The sequence below is a fragment of the Corythoichthys intestinalis genome, chromosome 5 (assembly GCF_030265065.1).
Source record: "Corythoichthys intestinalis isolate RoL2023-P3 chromosome 5, ASM3026506v1, whole genome shotgun sequence".
Lineage (NCBI taxonomy): Eukaryota > Metazoa > Chordata > Actinopteri > Syngnathiformes > Syngnathidae > Corythoichthys > Corythoichthys intestinalis.
In genome coordinates this window covers 18132936-18151996 of record NC_080399.1, presented here as the reverse complement: position 1 = coordinate 18151996, position 19061 = coordinate 18132936, and the positions used below count along the sequence as shown (strand labels likewise).

The 19061-nt window shown below is 39.7% G+C and overlaps 1 protein-coding gene across 6 annotated transcripts in view; it reads left to right on the top strand.

Annotated features, from left to right (window-relative positions):
- srpk2 (SRSF protein kinase 2) overlaps positions 1-19061 on the top strand; it is a 117161-nt gene that overhangs the window by 6701 nt on the left and 91399 nt on the right. The window contains exon 1 of one of the 6 annotated variants that reach the window (XM_057837833.1): positions 17067-17628. The exons of the other annotated variants lie outside the window; for them this stretch is intronic. Coding sequence (XP_057693816.1) covers positions 17591-17628 — 38 coding nt within the window. The 5' untranslated portion in view covers positions 17067-17590. Of the gene's footprint in view, positions 1-17066; positions 17629-19061 lie in introns of those variants that run through there. 6 annotated transcript variants of the gene reach the window in all.

Below are 19061 nucleotides of genomic sequence, written 5' to 3'. Positions count from 1 at the left end.
CTCTCTAGCAAACCGCAGACGGGCCTGGACGTGCACTGGCTTCAGCAGGGAGACACGTCTGGCAGTGCAGGATATGAGTCCCTGGCAGCGCATTGTGTTACCGATAGTAGCCTTTGTTACTGTGGTCCCAGCTCTCTGTAGGTCATTCACTAGGTCCCCCCCGTGTGGTTCTGGGATTTTTTTTTCACAATTCTTGTTATCATTTTGATGCCACGGGGTGAGATCTTGCATTGGGGCCCCAGATCGAGGGAGATTATCAGTGGTCCTGTATGTCTTCCATTTTCTAATAATTGCTCCCACAGTTGATTTCTTGACACCAAGCGTTTTACCTATTGCAGATTCAGTCTTTCCAGCCTGGTGCAGGTCTACAATTTTGTCTCTGGTGTCTTCGACAGCTCTTTGGTCTCGGCCATAGTGGAGTTTGGAGTGTGACTGACTGAGGTTGTGGACAGGTGTCTTTTATACCGATAATTCGTTAAAACAGGTGCCATTAATACAGGTAACAAGTGGAGCCCCGTAAGACTTCATTAGAAGAAGTTAGACCTCTTTGACAGCCAGAAATCTTGCTTGTTTGTAGGTGACCAAATACTTATTTTCCACTCTAATTTGGAAATAAATTCTTTAAAAATCAAACAATATATATATATTTTTTTCCACATTCTGTCTCTCATGGTTGAGGTTTACCCATGTTGACAATTACAGGCCTCTCTAATCTTTTCAAGTAGGAGAGCTTGCACAATTGGTGGTTGACTAAATACTTATTTGCCCAACTGAAGATGTATGTTTGTGTGACCTTCACATTCTATCAGTACTTTTTGAAAAAGACTCCTGCCATTGAGAACATTAAGTCATTCACTGCCATAGACAGTGATCGATTTCAAATCTATTTGAACGAGGCATTATCTGGCATTGAATGATGATGCTTCAGTGCCATTCAAGACAATTTGGACGTCTTACTGCCGTCAATGGCAGCCAGTGAGTTAATTTATGACGTAACACTAAGCCGTTGGAACAGTAGGAAGCTTCTTAATGTTCATATATCACTGACAGGAGCAGTCAATGAATTAAATTAGTTTCTTCTCAATGTAGTGTTGCATAAAAAGTACAATATTGGCTGTTAAAACAAATGCTATTCCAACGACAGAGGAAAAACTACAGGTAATTGATGGTATATATATATATATATATATATATATATATATATATATATATATATATATAAATTTAAAAAAAAAATATATATATATATATATGTATATGTGTGTGTGTGTATGTATATATACAGTGGGGAGAACAAGTATTTGATACACTGCCAATGGGTTTTCCCATTGTCTGTGTATCAAATACTTGTTCTCCCCACTGTGTGTGTGTATATATATATATATATATATATATATATATATATATATACCATAAATATCTTTATAATATATCTTTATATATGATATTATAATTTTTATTTTTGTTAAACAGTCCATGTCGAATTAGAAAATTATTGTAAAAGCATAGTGCGTATAATTTAACATGATAAATTAACAAAATCAAATGTTATAATTGACTATATAGAGGGTTTTTATGACAAACTATATGACTAAATTCACACCAACTTGCAAAAAATGCCTTGACACTTGTCTCTACACCAATGGACTATTTTTCTTGATGCTATCTTTTGGCATGTTAAGGAATTTTAGAGAGAATGCATTCACTCGTCATAATTTCTCAAATTTCTATTTTCACTAATCAGTTAATGCGAAATTTGAAATAGCTCTCAAAGCATAATTGGCATGATTTAACATGACAAGTTAGTCAAATTAAATGTAAAATGACTCCATCTTGGAGTGGCTATTTAACTATTGCTATATTTTGTAGCAGCAACAACTTGTCATTTATGGACAAGAAATTATTTTAACAATGAAACACTATCAAATCACATGTAAAAATCAGATTGCAGCGATCCCGCACTACTTGGCGCTTCAAACTTCGCACCCTCAGTCCATTGCGGATCTGTTTTTTCAATTAAAAAAAAAAATACATATGAGCTGTCCCGATCCGATCACATACTCTTATTCCCCCTCCTCCTTTTCTTGGTCAGGCAGTGCAATGGACTTGCTTATTATAGTTAACGATGATTGACAGACGTTAAGGTTTGATCTTGCCATAGATGCCCGGAAGCCGAAATTTCAAAGCGCCAATGCGTCTATCATCGTTTTAACTTGTTAAAGAGTTGCTGCGGAAACTCACTGTGTGCAAGTGAGCAGCTTAAGTGGATTTGAGTGGACTCACTCAATGAAGCATTTAATAAAGACAAGCATTTTTCTACTTTATTTTTGTTTAAAAATCATTCTGTCGGACAGTAACATGTTGAAAATGTATCATAATTGTTACATTTTAAAATATTTAAAACCATTTATTAAAAAATATATATACTTAAGTTTTTAAAATTATTTTAATTGATTTATTTTTTTTTAATTGAAAATATCTCGTATGTATCGCTTTCATATGCTAAATCTGAATAAATACATTGAAAACACACACACAAAAAACAAAAAAAATATTTTTGAGGGGGGGCGCTACTTCGCGGTTTTTCTCTTATCGTGAAAAACAAGGGATCACTGTACTCAAAATTAAGGGAAGAAAGAAAGCCCCACTTCATTACTGTTTAGGTTTTGTACTTCTCAATGTGAACGTCAGGGGGCAGAAATGTTCTATCAAAACCCCAGCTACAACTCTCCTTTCCAACAATGATAAATGCCCATCTTCTGAGTGCTCTTTTGTCTCCATTTTGAATTAAGCCTTTATTAATATTGCGTGTGTTCTCCAATGTAGACCTATTCCCCTATTCCTTTTTTATGTGAGTGTAACACAGTGTTGGGGTATGTTTATGTAAACAAACTCCTTTGTAATGGCATCCATCTTGAGTGAGGTGGAGGTAATAAGCCCTTACTCAGCAAGTGAAGTGCTATGACTCTCCCGCACCCCCATCCCCCTTGTCTCCCATAACATGCTGCTGCCATCTGCAAGAATAGTGGTGACCCACATTTGTAAACAGGCGAGAATATTGTGTGGATAAGAACATGGGTGTTCTAATGTATGGTTGAGTTTTATCAATATTGACGAACCATTGAAGGTTTTTAACTCATTCACTGTCATTGACAGCCGTTAGATATGTTTGAACTGGGATACCTATCATTGAATGCTCATGTTTCACTGGTTTTGACAGCAATAGATGTCCATGATTGCTGCCAGCCCCCCTAGTCAAATTGGATGCGATGTCTATGGCAGACAATGAGTTAAATGTTACAATGTTATTAATGTACAATTTGGCCCACATAAAATCACATAATATAACCTTGTATATTATGCTGGACTTTTACATTTAGGCTGTAAATGTGCTTTGGAACCCAACACTGAGCTTAGAAAAGTTGACTATGAATATTATGCAGTCATGTAGGGTTATGTCATTGACTCATCATCATTGTTTTCCAAAGCAAATGTAGATGTTTGAAAATTACAAATAATCATCTGATTTACTTTAAAACCACATAAAAATTGTTCATTGTTTTATTTTTTTTTTTAAACTAAAGTGCCTGTGACAGCATAACAAAAATCTTAAATCACATTATTATGTAAATTAGAATCATATTTTGCGACAATTTGACTATATACAACAATTTGGCAAAGCGCAGATGATGAGAAATTAGTCTTTTAATCTGTCATTTAGCCCTGCCTTTCATTATAGACCCCACTCACATGACGTCACAACCACGCCTCCGCGCCATATTGTCCATCAGCTCGTCGTGTTTACGCATTACCGCTACGTAAATTCCTCCTATTATGGTGTGTTTTTCTGCTCGTTAACATTAATAATCAAAATGGTGAAGCCGTGTGTGGCGGTTGGTTGCAGTAACAGAGAAGATAGACGGAGAGACTTGAAGTTCTACCGTATTCCGAGAGACCCGGAGAGGAGAGCGAGATGGACTGCTGCAATTCGACGAGAAAACTGGGCACCAAACGATCACCACAGATTATGTAGTAGTCATTTTATATCTGGTAAGATGCATTTAATATATATTTAGAGGGTTTTGGGCTGACAACCACAATTAAGATCATTGCGAGGCTAATCGCCGACAACATACAGTTTCAAATTCAAGATTTTTATTTCTTCCGCAATCATTATTTTTTGAATAATATTTAGCTGGTACCAAGTGAAAGAAGCTGGCCTCGTCTCCGGATCATCAATTAAACAGGGGTGTCCAAACTTTTTGCAAAGGGGGCCAGATTTGGTGTGGTAAAAATGTGAGGTGCTCCCTTGACTGATTTACGTAGAACAATATATTTAAACAAATTTTAGCAAGCCTTTCTGTGTGTCACATTTGCTTTATTATTATTTTTTTAATTCATAATTTCAACAATCTCGCCTTTGTGGCGTTCTCTTTCGACACTCGGGCTCTTGCGAAATACTGATGCTGTGAAATTAAACTAGCTTCAACTTGCTATAATTTCTCGCTGCGTATCTTCCCTGTAATGTTGTACATGTCAGCGTGTCTTGTTTGGTGACATCGCGTCACATCGAACTCTTTGAAAACAGTGACTGTCTCTTTGCAAATGACACAGTTGTTGCGTATTTTATTGAATAAATAGTCCAATATCCACCTATCCTTGAAGCGTCAGCCATCGAGGTCAACTTTTTTTTTTTAATTGATTGTCGCCATTTTAGAAAATTGGAAGTAAAGGGTCACACGGGGTAATGTTGCTTAGAGTGCTGCTCTTAAAGTTTTTCAAAGTTTCGTGAGAATAGCCTGTTTCTGTGGACAAGATAGTTGTAGATATCAGGGTAGCAGATGTCAGGCAGAGACGGCGAAGACAGCGGGTCGAAAAATATCGATTTAGGCATCAAATATGGATCTGGCGAATGGATAGACTGAAGCTTTTCCACATAACGTCTTTTATGCAACGCATCCAATGAGTTTACAGCGTCTGAAAGCACCGGGGCTTCCATGAATTGCACTATAAATTGCACGACAAATTGAAACCATTGAGAATACGGATAAACAATGATGGACAATATGGCGGCCGGATACAGCGACACTCACGTTGGTGAGTGGGGTCTATAGTGCTCTAGCGTCCCCAGCTGGAGGATGACGTCGGCAGGGTCACGATTCAGCCCATTGAGGTGGATGATGCAGAATGAGGAAAATTGTGACAGAGTGCAGCAAAATGTCATTGTTTCAATATCTCTACTCCAATATTTTACAGGATATTCTTTTTATCTAAGTAATTTTCCCGAATTGCTAACAAATGGTATGGTCATGACAAATAACAGTCTTGTGCTAAATGGAAAATGAAATATTAAAAATGCATATTTTCTGTACGACAGGGTAAAATTACTGCATAATGGTAAAAAACGTCGACTTCTTGCACCTCCCGAACAGGATTTTATTCCACCGGGGTTAATCAGGCTTTTGTCATTTCCCTGCTTCGGCTTCGAAGGCGGAGGAAAGAGCGTAAAAAAACAGGAGGTGTGACAGCTAGCCGACATGCTAACCCAAACTGAGCGGCGTTTTTAAGTTTTTTTTCTGCGGCGGGCAGGCAGTACTTGTCGCCGGGGAGAGAATGGGAAACGCTGAAAATTACAAATCCCACAAAACTACCCCAAATCATGACACACATGGTGGCGGGGTTGATTGTCCTCACCGATCGGCCAGCCCACGGCGGTGGGTAGGCAGTGCTCGTCGCCGGGGAGAGAAGAGGAAACGCCGAAAATGTAAACAAAACAGGAGTAGTATTATCACCCACAAAATGCAAACCACCTCCTTATTAAAACGCTTGTCATGATCCCAGTATTTGACATAATATAAAACAGGAAGCTTACTCACTTCTTTGTCTGTCCAATAGTTCCTCGGTTGTCGGACTTGTTTTGTCCATCGCGGTGAACAAGAATCTTTTGGAAGATCTTTTCCAAAATGCCTCACACCTCTCTCCCTGGTGCAGCAACAAAAGCTTTCAGCACATTGGGCTGGCGTGACGCAAAAAATAAACAATCCGCAAAATCAGCTGAATCCGCAGTCCATCTGCATGCTATAAAGCAATGGTTGTGTTGTGAGATGGTGACCCGGGTGACGTCACATTCGCATTCTTTCTCAACCTGAGACTGGAGCCGGAAGTCACTCATTTTCATGGCGCAGGATTAAAAGCGCAGAATTTGAAAAACTGAATAAATAAAACGATCGCGTCAATACACATCCAAGCTGACCATTTCATTCAGGAGCATAAAATAACGCGTGAAATATGAAAAAACATGCTTTTTGCTGTCATAGGCACTTTAAATGTATATATATATATATATATAAAATAAATACAACAGATTCTAAGTAGTTTTTTTCCTTTTGGATTTTTAAAATTAAACAAATTGTGAAATATATAAATAAATAAATTAAACAAGTATAGTGGCTCAAAAGAGCATTTGAACAATTTTTAGGTTAACAATTTAAAGTGATGAACTGGCAAAATAGTTGTCAAAATAAATAATGAAAGATCACCTTCAACAGTGTAAAAAAAGAAAATAAATTCTCTCCCGTCTTGGTGATTTTTGTCCACAAAGGCTATAAGGAGCTAATCATTTATATTGTGTGGCCACAATTATCTTTTTGTGCCCGTTGTGTGTGCGTGTGTATGTGTGTCTTTTTCCCACTCGAGGGCAGTGCTTGGTAATTAGACATTACAGCTGCTGACATGAGCGCATTTAGCGTTGACAGACACAAAAAGAGCAATTGGCATATCTTCTCTGTTTTCTTTTCTTTGATTCATTGCTGCTTTGTGTGTCCAGACGTGTGTGCATTTGTGTGTGTGTGCAACTGTGTGTGTACATCCTCTCCCCAGCCAGCATCCACCAGGCAGTATGGAGAAGTAGGCCGCTTAAAGATAGCTCGTGGCAGCCTCAATACTGACTCCTAAAATATTTCTGCTCATGAGAGTCATCATCTCTCTCTCTGCTCATCTCTTAACCCCCTCCCCTTCCCTCTCTTTCCTCATCTTTGGAGTGAAAACTCATCCTCGGAATTTTCACATGGATTTACTGTACATGCTAGACTGCATGAGCGTGTTTCTTACACGTGAGTGAGTGTATGTGTTTCCTCTCATGGGGAAACTCGCTAAGCAACTGTCCCTAAACGCCCTCCCCACACCCTCGCAGCCTGACCTGACCCCAAGAAATGCTTACGTAGAGACTCACAAACACACGGGAAGGGAATTCATGGGCTGGCAGGGAGTTATCATGTTTCACTGCCACTGACGACAATAGACATCTAATCCATTTTGCCTAGGAGTAGCTGGCAGCGATCATTCGATCTATCGCCGTCAATGATAGCCAATGAGTTGAAGCCCTTGTAGGAAACCCCTTTCTACACGCTGGCTTTCCCCAACCATTTACTTAAAAAATATCATTCTTCAGCCTTCACACTGACGTGCATGTACTCATTGCTGAGCTGACAAGAAAGCACTCTAAGAAGGAGACTAGCAGGCTATCGGAAAGGAAGATGCATTTTTGAAGTATAGGGATAGCTAGATAGATAATACCGGGGAACAACATTTTTGTGGAGTTCAGTCTGGCAGCTGCTTTTAATGTCGCTATTTTTTTTCCCAACACTCTTTAGCCGTCCCTCTATGATGTGCATGCACTCATGGCGGACAACGAGGCACCTGATTGAGGCCACTACATCAAGCTTTAGGAAAGTGAAGAGCAAATTTGACATTTGTTTAGGCATGTGCCATTATGAGATTCTGACTGTACGATAACCTTAAGCCAAAATATCACGGTTTCCCAGTGTTGCAATTACAGCTCTAAAATGTCCGTCCGTCCGTCCATCCATCTATTATCTTCCGCTTGCTCCGGGGTCGGATCGCAGGGGCAGCAGCTATAACAGGAAAGGCCAGACTACCCTCTCCCCAGCCACTTTAACTACCTCCTCCGGCGGGATCCCAAGGCGTTCCCAGGCCAGCCAAGAGACATAGTCTCTCCAGCATGTCCTGGGTCGTCCCCGTCCCTCCCGCTGGTGGGACATACCCGGAACACCTCTCGGGGCGGCGTCCAGGAGGCATCCGAACCAGATGCCTGAGCTACCTCAGCTGGCTCCTCTCAACGCAGAGGAATAGCAGCTCGACGCCGAGTCTCTCCCAGATGACCGAGCTTCTCACCCTATCTCTAAGGGAGAGGCGGACACCCTGCGGAGGAAACTCATATCGGCCGCTCGTATCCGGGATCTTGTTCTTTCGGTCACGACCCACAGCTGGTAACCAAAGGTGAGGGTAGGAACGTACATCGACTGGTAAATCGATCCGCCTGTCAATCTCCCGTTCCCTCCTACCCTCACTCATGAACAAGACCCAAAGATACTTGAACCCCTCCACTTGGGGCAGGATCTCATCCCCGACCCGAAGAGGGCACTCCAGCCTTTTCAGACTGGGGACCATGGTCTCGGATTTGGAGGTGCTGATCTTCATCCCAACCGCTTCACACTTCGCCGCGAATCACTCCAGTGGGATTTGGAGGTCACGGCTTGATGAAGCCAACAGCTCCACATCATCTGCAAAAAGCAGAGATGCAATGCTGAGGTCACCAAACCGGACACCCTCAACGCTTCGGCTGCGCCTAGAAATGTGTTACTTTGAGATATCGGGGGTTAAAAAAAAAAAAAAAAAAAAATGATATCGGGGTTTTAAAAAAAAAACTTTTTTTCATTGAACAGGATTTTTCTTTTTTTAAACATATTCACAAATTGGTATAATGTTAAGTTTGAATAAATTTAAAAAAATAAAATATTCTTTATATTTCATATTTGAGCCTAAACCCACAGCCACAGCTCAACATTATTACCATCAAACAAAGTAATAAAATTATTTTCCATAAAAAGCACTTGTGTATGACTCGCATCATGTTTACAATATACACACACTCTCTTTCTCAACACAGACAGTTGCTAGAGAGAAAACATGTTTCACCACCGCTAGACACACTAAACACGCTGGAGTTAAATCTCATAGCTGGTGGGAAACGTTCATGACAGTGTTTACTAACCTCTAGTTCTGTATAAATGCGAAATCATATCGGAGGTATTGCCTCCACGGCAGCCACCCTCCGCAAACATGTTTTAAATGTTGGTTGGCCCTCTTCTAAGCCGCGGCCGTCTCTAACTTCTCTATATTCCCATACTACCGATTTTGTTTTCTTCAATGGGAGTTTCACCTCCTCTAGCCTCTGTGTAGCACAGCTGAATCACTGACACTGAGCAACAACCGGTGGTAGAGGGTTGAGCGTTGCAGCTGCGAGGCATTTTTTCTTGCATTTTTGGGACATGAAAAAATAGCTAATACCGTAGGGACGGTATGTCGGAATTTTTTTGTGGTTTTGAAACCGAGAGGTTTTCATACCACGGTATACCTTGAAATCGGTAATCGGTACATGTCTACATACATTTAGGCATAGCTAGATAGCTAATGCTGGGGAACACATTTTTGTTTAAGACTGACACCTGTTTTTTACACATTTTTGGGTGTTGAATACAAAACTGTGTTGTTGTTTTTTAGTCACCTCAGGTTTTTGAACTCTAGGATCCCTGTTTTGTGTTTTTTTTTTTTTTTTTTTTAATGAAAAATATTTTACTTAGTATTTGTGTTTTACTTATGTTTGGGTGCTGAATCTAGAGTTGAAGCCCTCATAGGAAACCCCTTTCTACACGCTGGCTTTCCCCAACCATTTACTTAAAAAATATCATTCTTCAGCCTTCACACTGACGTGCATGTACCCATTGCTGAGCTGACAACAAAGCACTCTAAAAAGGAGACTCTTGCAGGCTATCGGAAAGGAAGATGCATTTTTGAAGTAAAGAGATAGTTAGATAGATAATACCGGGGAACAACATTTTTGTGGAGTTCAGTTTGGCAGCTGCTTTTAATGTCGCTATTATTTTTTTCCAAAGCGCTTTAGCCGTCCCTCTATGATGTGCATGCACTCATGGCGGACAACGAGGCACCTGATTGAGGCCACTACATCAAGCTTGAGGAAAGTGAAGAGCAAATTTGACATTTGTGTAGGCATGTGCGATTATGAGATTCTGACGGTCTGATAACCTTAACCTTATGTTTTAAATGTTGGTTGGCCCTCTTCTAAGCCGCGGCCGTCTCTAACTTCTCTATATTCCCATACTACCGATTTTGTTTTCTTCAATGGGAGTTTCACCTCCTCTAGCCTCTGTGTAGCACAGCTGAATCACTGACACTGAGCAACAACCGGTGGTAGAGGGTTGAGCGTTGCAGCTGCGAGGCATTTCTTCTTGCATTTTTGGGACATGAAAAAATAGCTAATACCGTAGGGACGGTATGTCGGAATTTTTTTGTGGTTTTGAAACCGAGAGGTTTTCATACCACGGTATACCTTGAAATCAGTAATCGGTACATGTCTACATACATTTAGGCAGATAGATAGCTAATGCTGGGGAACACATTTTTGTTTAAGACTGACACCTGTTTTTTTACACATTTTTGGATGTTGAATACAAAACTGTGTTGTTGTTTTTTTGTCACCTCAGGTTTTTGAACTCTAGGATCCCTGTTTTGTGGTTTTTTTTTTTTTAATGAAAAATATTTTACTTAGTATTTGTGTTTTACTTATGTTTGGGTTCTGAATCTAGACTAACCCCATATTTTCAATATCATATCAAGTTTTTGAACTAGTTTAAAACAAGTGGAAACTACTGTGCTTAATATATTGAGACCTTCTTATAATAGCCACTGAATGATTAAAATGAAATATGATTAAAATTGCTAGAAAATATCAAAAAATTAACATGGTTCAGTTTTTTGCTTCCTAAAAATCAGAAATAATGACTCAAGCAATTATTTTAAGAAGCGGTCACTCTATGTTTTATGAATTTTTGGGTAGAAAATCTGATCTAATTTTTTCTCTACCATGTCAATTTTAGAACTAACGAAAATAAAATGGAAAAATACTGTACCCTATATGTGCTTCTTTTATTTTAAAAAATGACTTACCGTATTTTTCGGACTATAAGTTGCACCTGAGTATGAGTCGCACCACCCATAAAATGCCCAATGAAGAGGAAAAAAACACATATAAGTCACACCGGAGTATAAGTCGCAGTTTTGGGGGAAATTTACTTGATAAAATCCAATACATAGAACAGATATGTCATCTTGAAATGCAATTTAATATAAAAATACAATAGAGAACAACGTGCTGAATAAGTGTACAGTATGAAGTTACATGATGCATGAACAACGAAATGCGAATATACTGTCCTCACCAGGACGCTATGGCTAGGTCCTGGCTATGCAGCGAGCTAAACTCCCAAATGACGATGCTGGATGACCGTATAATTGGCTGAATTAGTTTCGTCCTCGATACCAAACAGGTTCGCATCAACGAACGAATTTCTCTCTCTCGCTCTTTCTCTCGCTCAGAGACGCTGCATAGCTGTCCGTCTTCTTCTGGCGTGTGAGCGCTGATCTTCACGTAAACAAGTGCGAGTGCTCCCCTACTTGGGCGTGAAAGCACATCAAACTAAAAGCACGCATTTCAATATAAAAAAGTCAGCAATACAATTGAACACTCATTGCCAAAGGCAGAACGCGAACGTGGCCATAGCTATTAAGTTATTCAGATAACTATAGCATAAAGAACATGCGAACAACTTTACCAAACCATCAGTGTCTCTCCGAAACACCAAAATAACATGTGAAATGATATCGTAATGTGTTAATAATTTCACACATACGTTTCTCCTGGGTATAAGTCGCACCACCAGCCAAACTATGAAAAAACTGTGGCTTATAGTCCCCAAAATACGGTACAAATGTGTGAGTAGTAACAACATGGCATTACAACAAGTATCGGTAGGTTGGCCCTGGCATGAAAACAACTCAACGTACTAGAAAAAAGTGACGTCAATTTTGGAATCAGTTTGCCCAATTTAGTTTTGATTTAGCATCAAAATCTTATCAGAATTGTTATTTCAAATGTTTCCCCAGTGTTGGATACAAATCTCTGAAGTCACTTTACAGGAAAAGGTAAAGTAAATTGTGGAGCAAATGAAGCGCCGTGAATACTTTAAGCTAAACATAGCTACCACCTATCATACAGCTAGCTTAATTTAATTCTAGGAAAGTACCAGCCTGTCAATGAGATTTTCTGGCAATCCCAAAGTCAGTTCCACCTCATCTGCAACCCAAATGAGGTCAGGTGCTAACAAATGTTTTTAAAATTTCTCCATCATCAGTCATGTGACCCCCAAAAGTAGGTGTGTTAAAATAGGCATGCAGAATAAAAGCATGCGCCCCGCAGCTCAATGTTCTCTTGTCGCCAAGACCCAGTGTGTTCTTTCTATCCGTTGGCCCACATGAGTGCAGAATGAGGACAATAGTTTAGCTAGGAGACATGATGTCGTCCTTTCATGTGGGAAAGTGGAACTCGTGCTTTTTCTTTAAGCGACATGGATATCATTGCTTTTAAGCTGGTGGTCTATTACTAGACACAACTCTTTTCATCATTTTCTGGCATTTCATGAGATTTAGAAACAAAGCCCTCAATCAAGTGTACACTTGTAATTGGAAAGCGGGTGATAAATAGATTGTTAATAGCTGCCCTACTTCCTTCTGCCCTTTTGCAAACATGCTGACATTTGAAATCAGAAAATTGTTTTAGTGGAAAACATATTTGACGTGTTCGACTAAAAAGTTCAAAAGCTTGTTTGTCAGTAATTACGAAAATTATACACCCTAATCACCTTTGAATTGATGCTTATACAATGGCGTTTCGAAGTTTGGTCACGTTCTCACGAGATTCACAATTGAGTGAGACTAGGGAAAAATGAGTGGAATGGAAATTTGCCTAAACTGCGCCTCACTCACCACAGGATAATAACTCAGGATAATCTTTTCGAGTTATCTGATACTTTGACGTTAATCAAAAATGCTTAAATTCGGTGCTGATTGAATGTGTACTGCAATCCATGTTTTACCCATACATGTTCTCTTAAGCCACAAAAGCTCTTTACGTGTAGGAACAGTTGCTTCAAAGACATGTGTTTTTGTGATATATCTGAACTGAGAGATTAGCTTTGTATGTTGAGCAGGAACAAAATTAAGCCTGAGTTGCTACAGAGCGTCTACGCTGCAGAAGGATGGGTGTTTTTGTTTTCCAGATCAATTTTTTAAGGGAATGAATGAACTTTTAGGTGTGTAATGATCTAAGATGGTTTATATATGTCGATTGGTTTGACAAATATCTAATTGAATTGATTGAAATTAGGCATGTGCCGTTCATTGATTTCAAGGTATATGAAAATATACCTTGAAATCCGCCAGCGGGTCACGTACGGATTGCCTGGCTTCGTTCCTTCGTCGCCTTACCGGAGCGTTGGCTCCTGCTCATTTGTCACGGTAAGCGTTTTTCATTGCTAAGGGACACCTGGTTGTACTGTAACGTAGCGCAGGGATTCTGGGATTGACAAACTCAAATCTAGCATCATCGTTACCCTTGTTATGCTTGTTTTTGATGCTTGTTGCTTGCTCTTGTGAGATTGTAATCAATAAATCTCATTCATTCTGCATTTTCTAATCAATAAACATTGTCTATTGAGCAAAAGTGCCTGTTACTGATTCACCGCGAACCTGGAAATTTCCGAAAACAGATACCTACTATGAAAACAGATACCTACTATGAAAGCAAAAACCAAACTTATTGCAGCCCACTTCTGGTGATTTCCAGTTGAAAAACATTGTGAATTTGGGAACCTTGGGACCTTGGGAACTTAACCGTAGCTGGCAAGAAAAGGGAGTAAAATCTGATAAGACAGTCGACAGAAACTCTTTGTATTATGTTCAAAGAAATAGGTAGAGCACACGAACATGAATAAATACAGTCACAGTACAAATGAATATAGAATCACAGCAGTTACGTGTTTTATAAGCATGAATAAAATTCTTTCACATGATCATGTTCGTCGTTTGTGGGTTTGAACTTGTTGGATTGGATATTATCAATATGTGTAGGTGAAATATCATTTTATTTGCTATTGGCAGTAGGTTATTAGCAACATTTACACAAATCCAAATAATATAATAACAGTATTATTGTCCGTCATCCTCTCCCAGTTAAAATGGATTCGACGTCTATTACCTCACACATTTCCACACATTCCTACAGTGGATACCGTTTGTTATCTAAACACGACAGCATCAGCCTCCAGAATTCCCCCACAACTCGCTATACTCACACACACACCTACGCCTAAATGCATGGGTGCACCCACAGACTAATATTGAGGTCAGACCAAGGGATCGAGACGGACACCCCCCACCACTCAATAACATGACAGGCCCTCTGGCTAGCACACAGTGAGCTGATCACTCATGTAGAAGCGCGCCCATCTGCTTAAAAATGGCCAGGGAAAAAAGCTCCCAAGAAGAGGCTGAAATGAAAATGACTTTTAAGAAAAGGCAGGGAGGATGCAAGATAAAGAGGAGAGGGAAGAAGGAGGGGGAGGAAGATCTGTGTCGCGTTGCCCTGAGATACAGGATGTCGTAATAAGGCAATTGGGAGTTAGGAAACGCGAATGAGCGAGGTTGGGGAGGGACGAGGCATAGATATATTTATCAAAGACTAGATGTTTTATTTGTGCTGTGAGCCAATAGGGACGGATGTCGTCACTCGTCGCCCATACTAAGGACCGAAGCATTCAAACCACATCACACTGACGTTAATAGAGCGTTCATTTAGTAATTACTTCAGATTAGGGGTGTGACAAAATATCAAAATGGTGATATACCGTGATACTTTGTATCCCAAAAGGTTATCGATATGCTCCTGCCAAGAATCGAGATATCGTTTTAAAAAGGTGTCAATATCTGAAAAAAAAAAAAGGATTCAACAAGTTGCTACCAAAATCTTCCACCATAATAGTGTCTCAGTTTACTCTACGGCTGCAATTACGGTGCACGATGCCCAATCCATTTAGAGTGGGGGTTTTCAGGGCATTTACATGTCACTTGCTTGCTGTTCATTTTAGGGCATTTATAGGTAATTTCCTGTTGAGTTTGAGTCACTGCCTATTCATTTGGGTGATTCCCAGGTCACTTCCTGTTCTGTAACTCAAAATCAACAGGAAGTGACCCATAAAATACCCCAATATCAACAGGAAGTAACTGAATATCAACAGGTAAATGACCTTAAATGGCCCAAAATTGCCTCATTGCCTGGCATTGGCTGCCACTGACGACCATAGACGTTCAATCCGTTTGAACATTCGTTCATTAGCTGCCACCCTCCCATTTCAAATGGACTGGACGTCTTCTAGTGATAAACTCATTCCAATTCACAGCAGAAGCTTGTTTTTCTATTTATTAGTTGTTGGTCAGAAAATCATTCTATACAGAAATTAAATTAAATATTATCAATAAGCCTCCTCAAGTCTTTCATTGCTCTTAAAGATTTGATCCATTTTATGTTGCATTGCCCTTTTTTTGTCGCATCAATTCAACCTTTTTTTTTTTTTTTTTTTTGCTGTTCCAGAAAACCTGCACATTTGAACTAATCAGAGCTAACTATCTCTGCTGATCACATGTCAGTATGACAGTATGACAGCCAATTGAACGGATAAATGAGTCCAGGCGTTTTGCTTTGCTGCGTGTATTCGCAAATTGACGTGACTCATCATCGTCAGACTCTGATAACTGCAGCAGCTGGGAAACCTCCATGCCGTTCGTGGAATAAAATAAATAATAATTATTGTTGGAAACGGATGACACTACACAAGCACTTTATTATGCTTGTTGTCAACACTTGTGTATATAAATCTGATGTTGGTAGATTGTTTCTTTTCTTGGAGATGAAATGCATGTGTGGCAGCTTAGCATTTTTTTTTTACATAGCATTTTGACTAGGGCTGTCAAAATTATCGCGTTAACAGGCGGTAATTAATTTTTTTAATTAATCACGTTAAAATGTTTGACGTAATTAACGCACATGTCCCGCTCAGACAGATTTAAATGTCAGTAGAGTGAAATGCCCACTTGTTAATTGTGTTATATGGAGTTTTGCCGCCCTCTGCTGGCGCTTGGGTGCGACTGATTTTATAGGCTTCAGCACCCATAAGCATTGTGTAAGTAATTATTGACGTCAACAATGGCGGGCTACTAGTTTATGTTTTGATTGAAAATTTTACAAATTTTATTAAAACGAAAACATTAAGAGGGGTTCTAATTTAAAATTTCTATAACTTGTACTAACATTTATCTTTTAAGAACTACAAGTCTTTCTATCCATGGATCACTTTAACAGAATGTTAATAATGTTAATGCCATCTTGTTGATTTATTGTTATAATAAACAAATACAGTCCTTATGTACCGTATGTTGAATGTATATATCCATCTTGTGTCTTATCTTTCCATTCCAACAATTTATTTTACAGAATATATATATAATTTACAGAAAAATATGGCATATTTTATAGATGGTTTGAATTGCGATTAATTACGATTAATTAATTTTTAAGCTGTAATTAACTCGATTAAAATTTTAATCGTTTGACAGCCCTAGTTTTGACAGTTGCCGTCATATTTTCGGAATCATAGCACCGTGTACCGGAACAGCATTCCGGCCCTGAATCTTATACCGGAACTGCGTTCTGGCCCTGAATCTTATACTGGAACTGCGTTCCTGACCGTTCTGGCCCACTTTCACCCCTGTAAATAACTAATTACTCTTACATTCAGGTTACTGACGCAATTACTTTTTGGGAGAAGTAATTTGTAACTGTAATTAATTACTTTTTTAAAAGTAAGATTAACAACACTGTCTGTGGCTACTCTACCCACTTCTGGTTAAATCACTCATCTTACTTTCGCTTGGACGCATGAGAAATCTTCTGTCGCAAGATGGCCGCAGCGCCTTAGACATCTAGCTGCTACATACGCCAATGACGAGGTCGGAGGTGGAGGAAGGGGAGGGGAAAGTGAGTGCGCCAGAAGGAAAAAAAATGCATTTATTTCCTTGTTGCTGTCACAAGGCGACACCCCTACACGCGCGCACGCAGTGGAATGTTCCACCGGACTCCGGGCTCTGTTGTTGTGCAGAGCTGCAGAAGGCCTGACAAAGGCATTGGAGAAAGTAGTGTGAGAGACAGGAGTGACACTTGGACGTGGATGGGAGTCTTTTTTTTGAAGGGGTCTCCCTTTCACTGGTCTGTTGGACCAGGATCGGAAGGAGGAGGAGAAAGGGAGCGAGCCAAGGAGAAGGAAGAACAGAAGGGAGGAAGAAAGGAAGGTGTAGTCAAAAGCGCCTGACTAACAACACTGGTTCTGTCAGCATCTTAAGCACATTGCTTGTTTTTGTCCTCCATCATCCTTGGAGAAAGAGGACAGAAGAGGAGGAGTAAAAGGAGGATGGGGAGATAGTAACCCACTCCTCTCCTTTCACTCAGACACACATCAGCAAGATCCAAACACCAGGAAAAATAAAGCGCCTCATCAGTTTGCTTTCGGTCCCTCGGTCAGCGAGCGGCTAACAGGCACCGCTCATGTCAGTGAACTCGGAGAAATCCTCGTCCCCGGAAAGGTAACGTCCTTCTCCTTTTGCTGCGTCTCCTCGTGTCCCTCAGCATGTCCTCCTCATGTTTCCGTATGAGCACCTTGCATGCTTCGGGCCTTCATGTCTCTTGTCGTCTGTTGGGTTTCATCATTGTCTGGGTAAACAAAACCTAACAACAATGCAGTGATGCATGATGGAACACAGCATCCTTATACAACGGACGCAGAGCTTTGTCTCGCTCACACGCACACACACAAACCATTCATTTTCTGTTTGTCCTGTTCAGGGTCACGGGGTGCTGGTGTCTTAACCGAGATGATTTAGGGCAAGACCTTGCCAATCAAAGTCCTCTCACATACTATAGAAAGAGAAAGAACCTCACCTTTACACCTGATGACAATTGAGTCTCCAGTGAGCATGCTTTTGTAAACAATGAAGATTGCTAATTGTCTTTATCGTGTCTTGTTAGGTCATTGAGAATCGATCATGTATTTGTGGACCAGAATAGAATTTGTTGTCCAATTGTGTTAGTTTGACTCGAGACTCTAAAATTATTCGGTGTTTACATAAGCGGATAGGATCATAGAAGACAAATATTTATACAAACACGCCTGTTAGGTTTGCTGGAGACCGTATGACAAAAACAGAGATATTACCTCATTGGCTGCCATTGATGGTGATTGTTGTCCAATCCATTTGAACTGGGAGATTTGGCATGTAGTTTTTCAACAAATCAGAACACTGTAAATGTATTAATTTAATGTTTACACGAGTCTATATAACATCTGTCAGGTTCACTGTAGACCAATCCCAGATAGCAGACAGACGTTGAAAAGATGTTGGATGTCGATCTTATATCGTTGAACTAACGTCACTTTTGCACCCTCAATGAAGGTTGTTTCAACGTTGAAATCCTTACAAAACCTATTTTTGTCATTTCGATTATTAATAATATTGGAACAAACCTGAATAAATGTTATGTTTTCGACCAAAACGCCAGCTCATCCATTATTCAATGACTTTTCAATCATATTTCCCGGTCAATCAGAAATCAACTATTTGTCAACATTAGTTCATCAACTGTAAAACAATGTTAACCCAACCATCACCTGACATACTATAGAACAACGTTGTTTCAACGTTACGTGACCAAGACTTGATAACCTATTGACGTGACACTGGAAACTGGGCCGATTCGTAGGAAGCCTATTTTCAAAAACTTCTAATTCAAATATTTTCAAAACCAAAGCTGCTACTGACCTAAAACCAAAACTGGCACCTACCTTAGCCATATATGAGTCTCCATGAGCAGCGGCATAAAAAAATTCAGTGGTTCCCCTATAAAATCCCGATTAATTATTTTTTATATAAGTACAACACTACTTAAAATGGCTATAAACGTCTTAGATTTTACACTAGATGCGCAAAAATCACCAAATGCAGAGATACCTATATTTTCA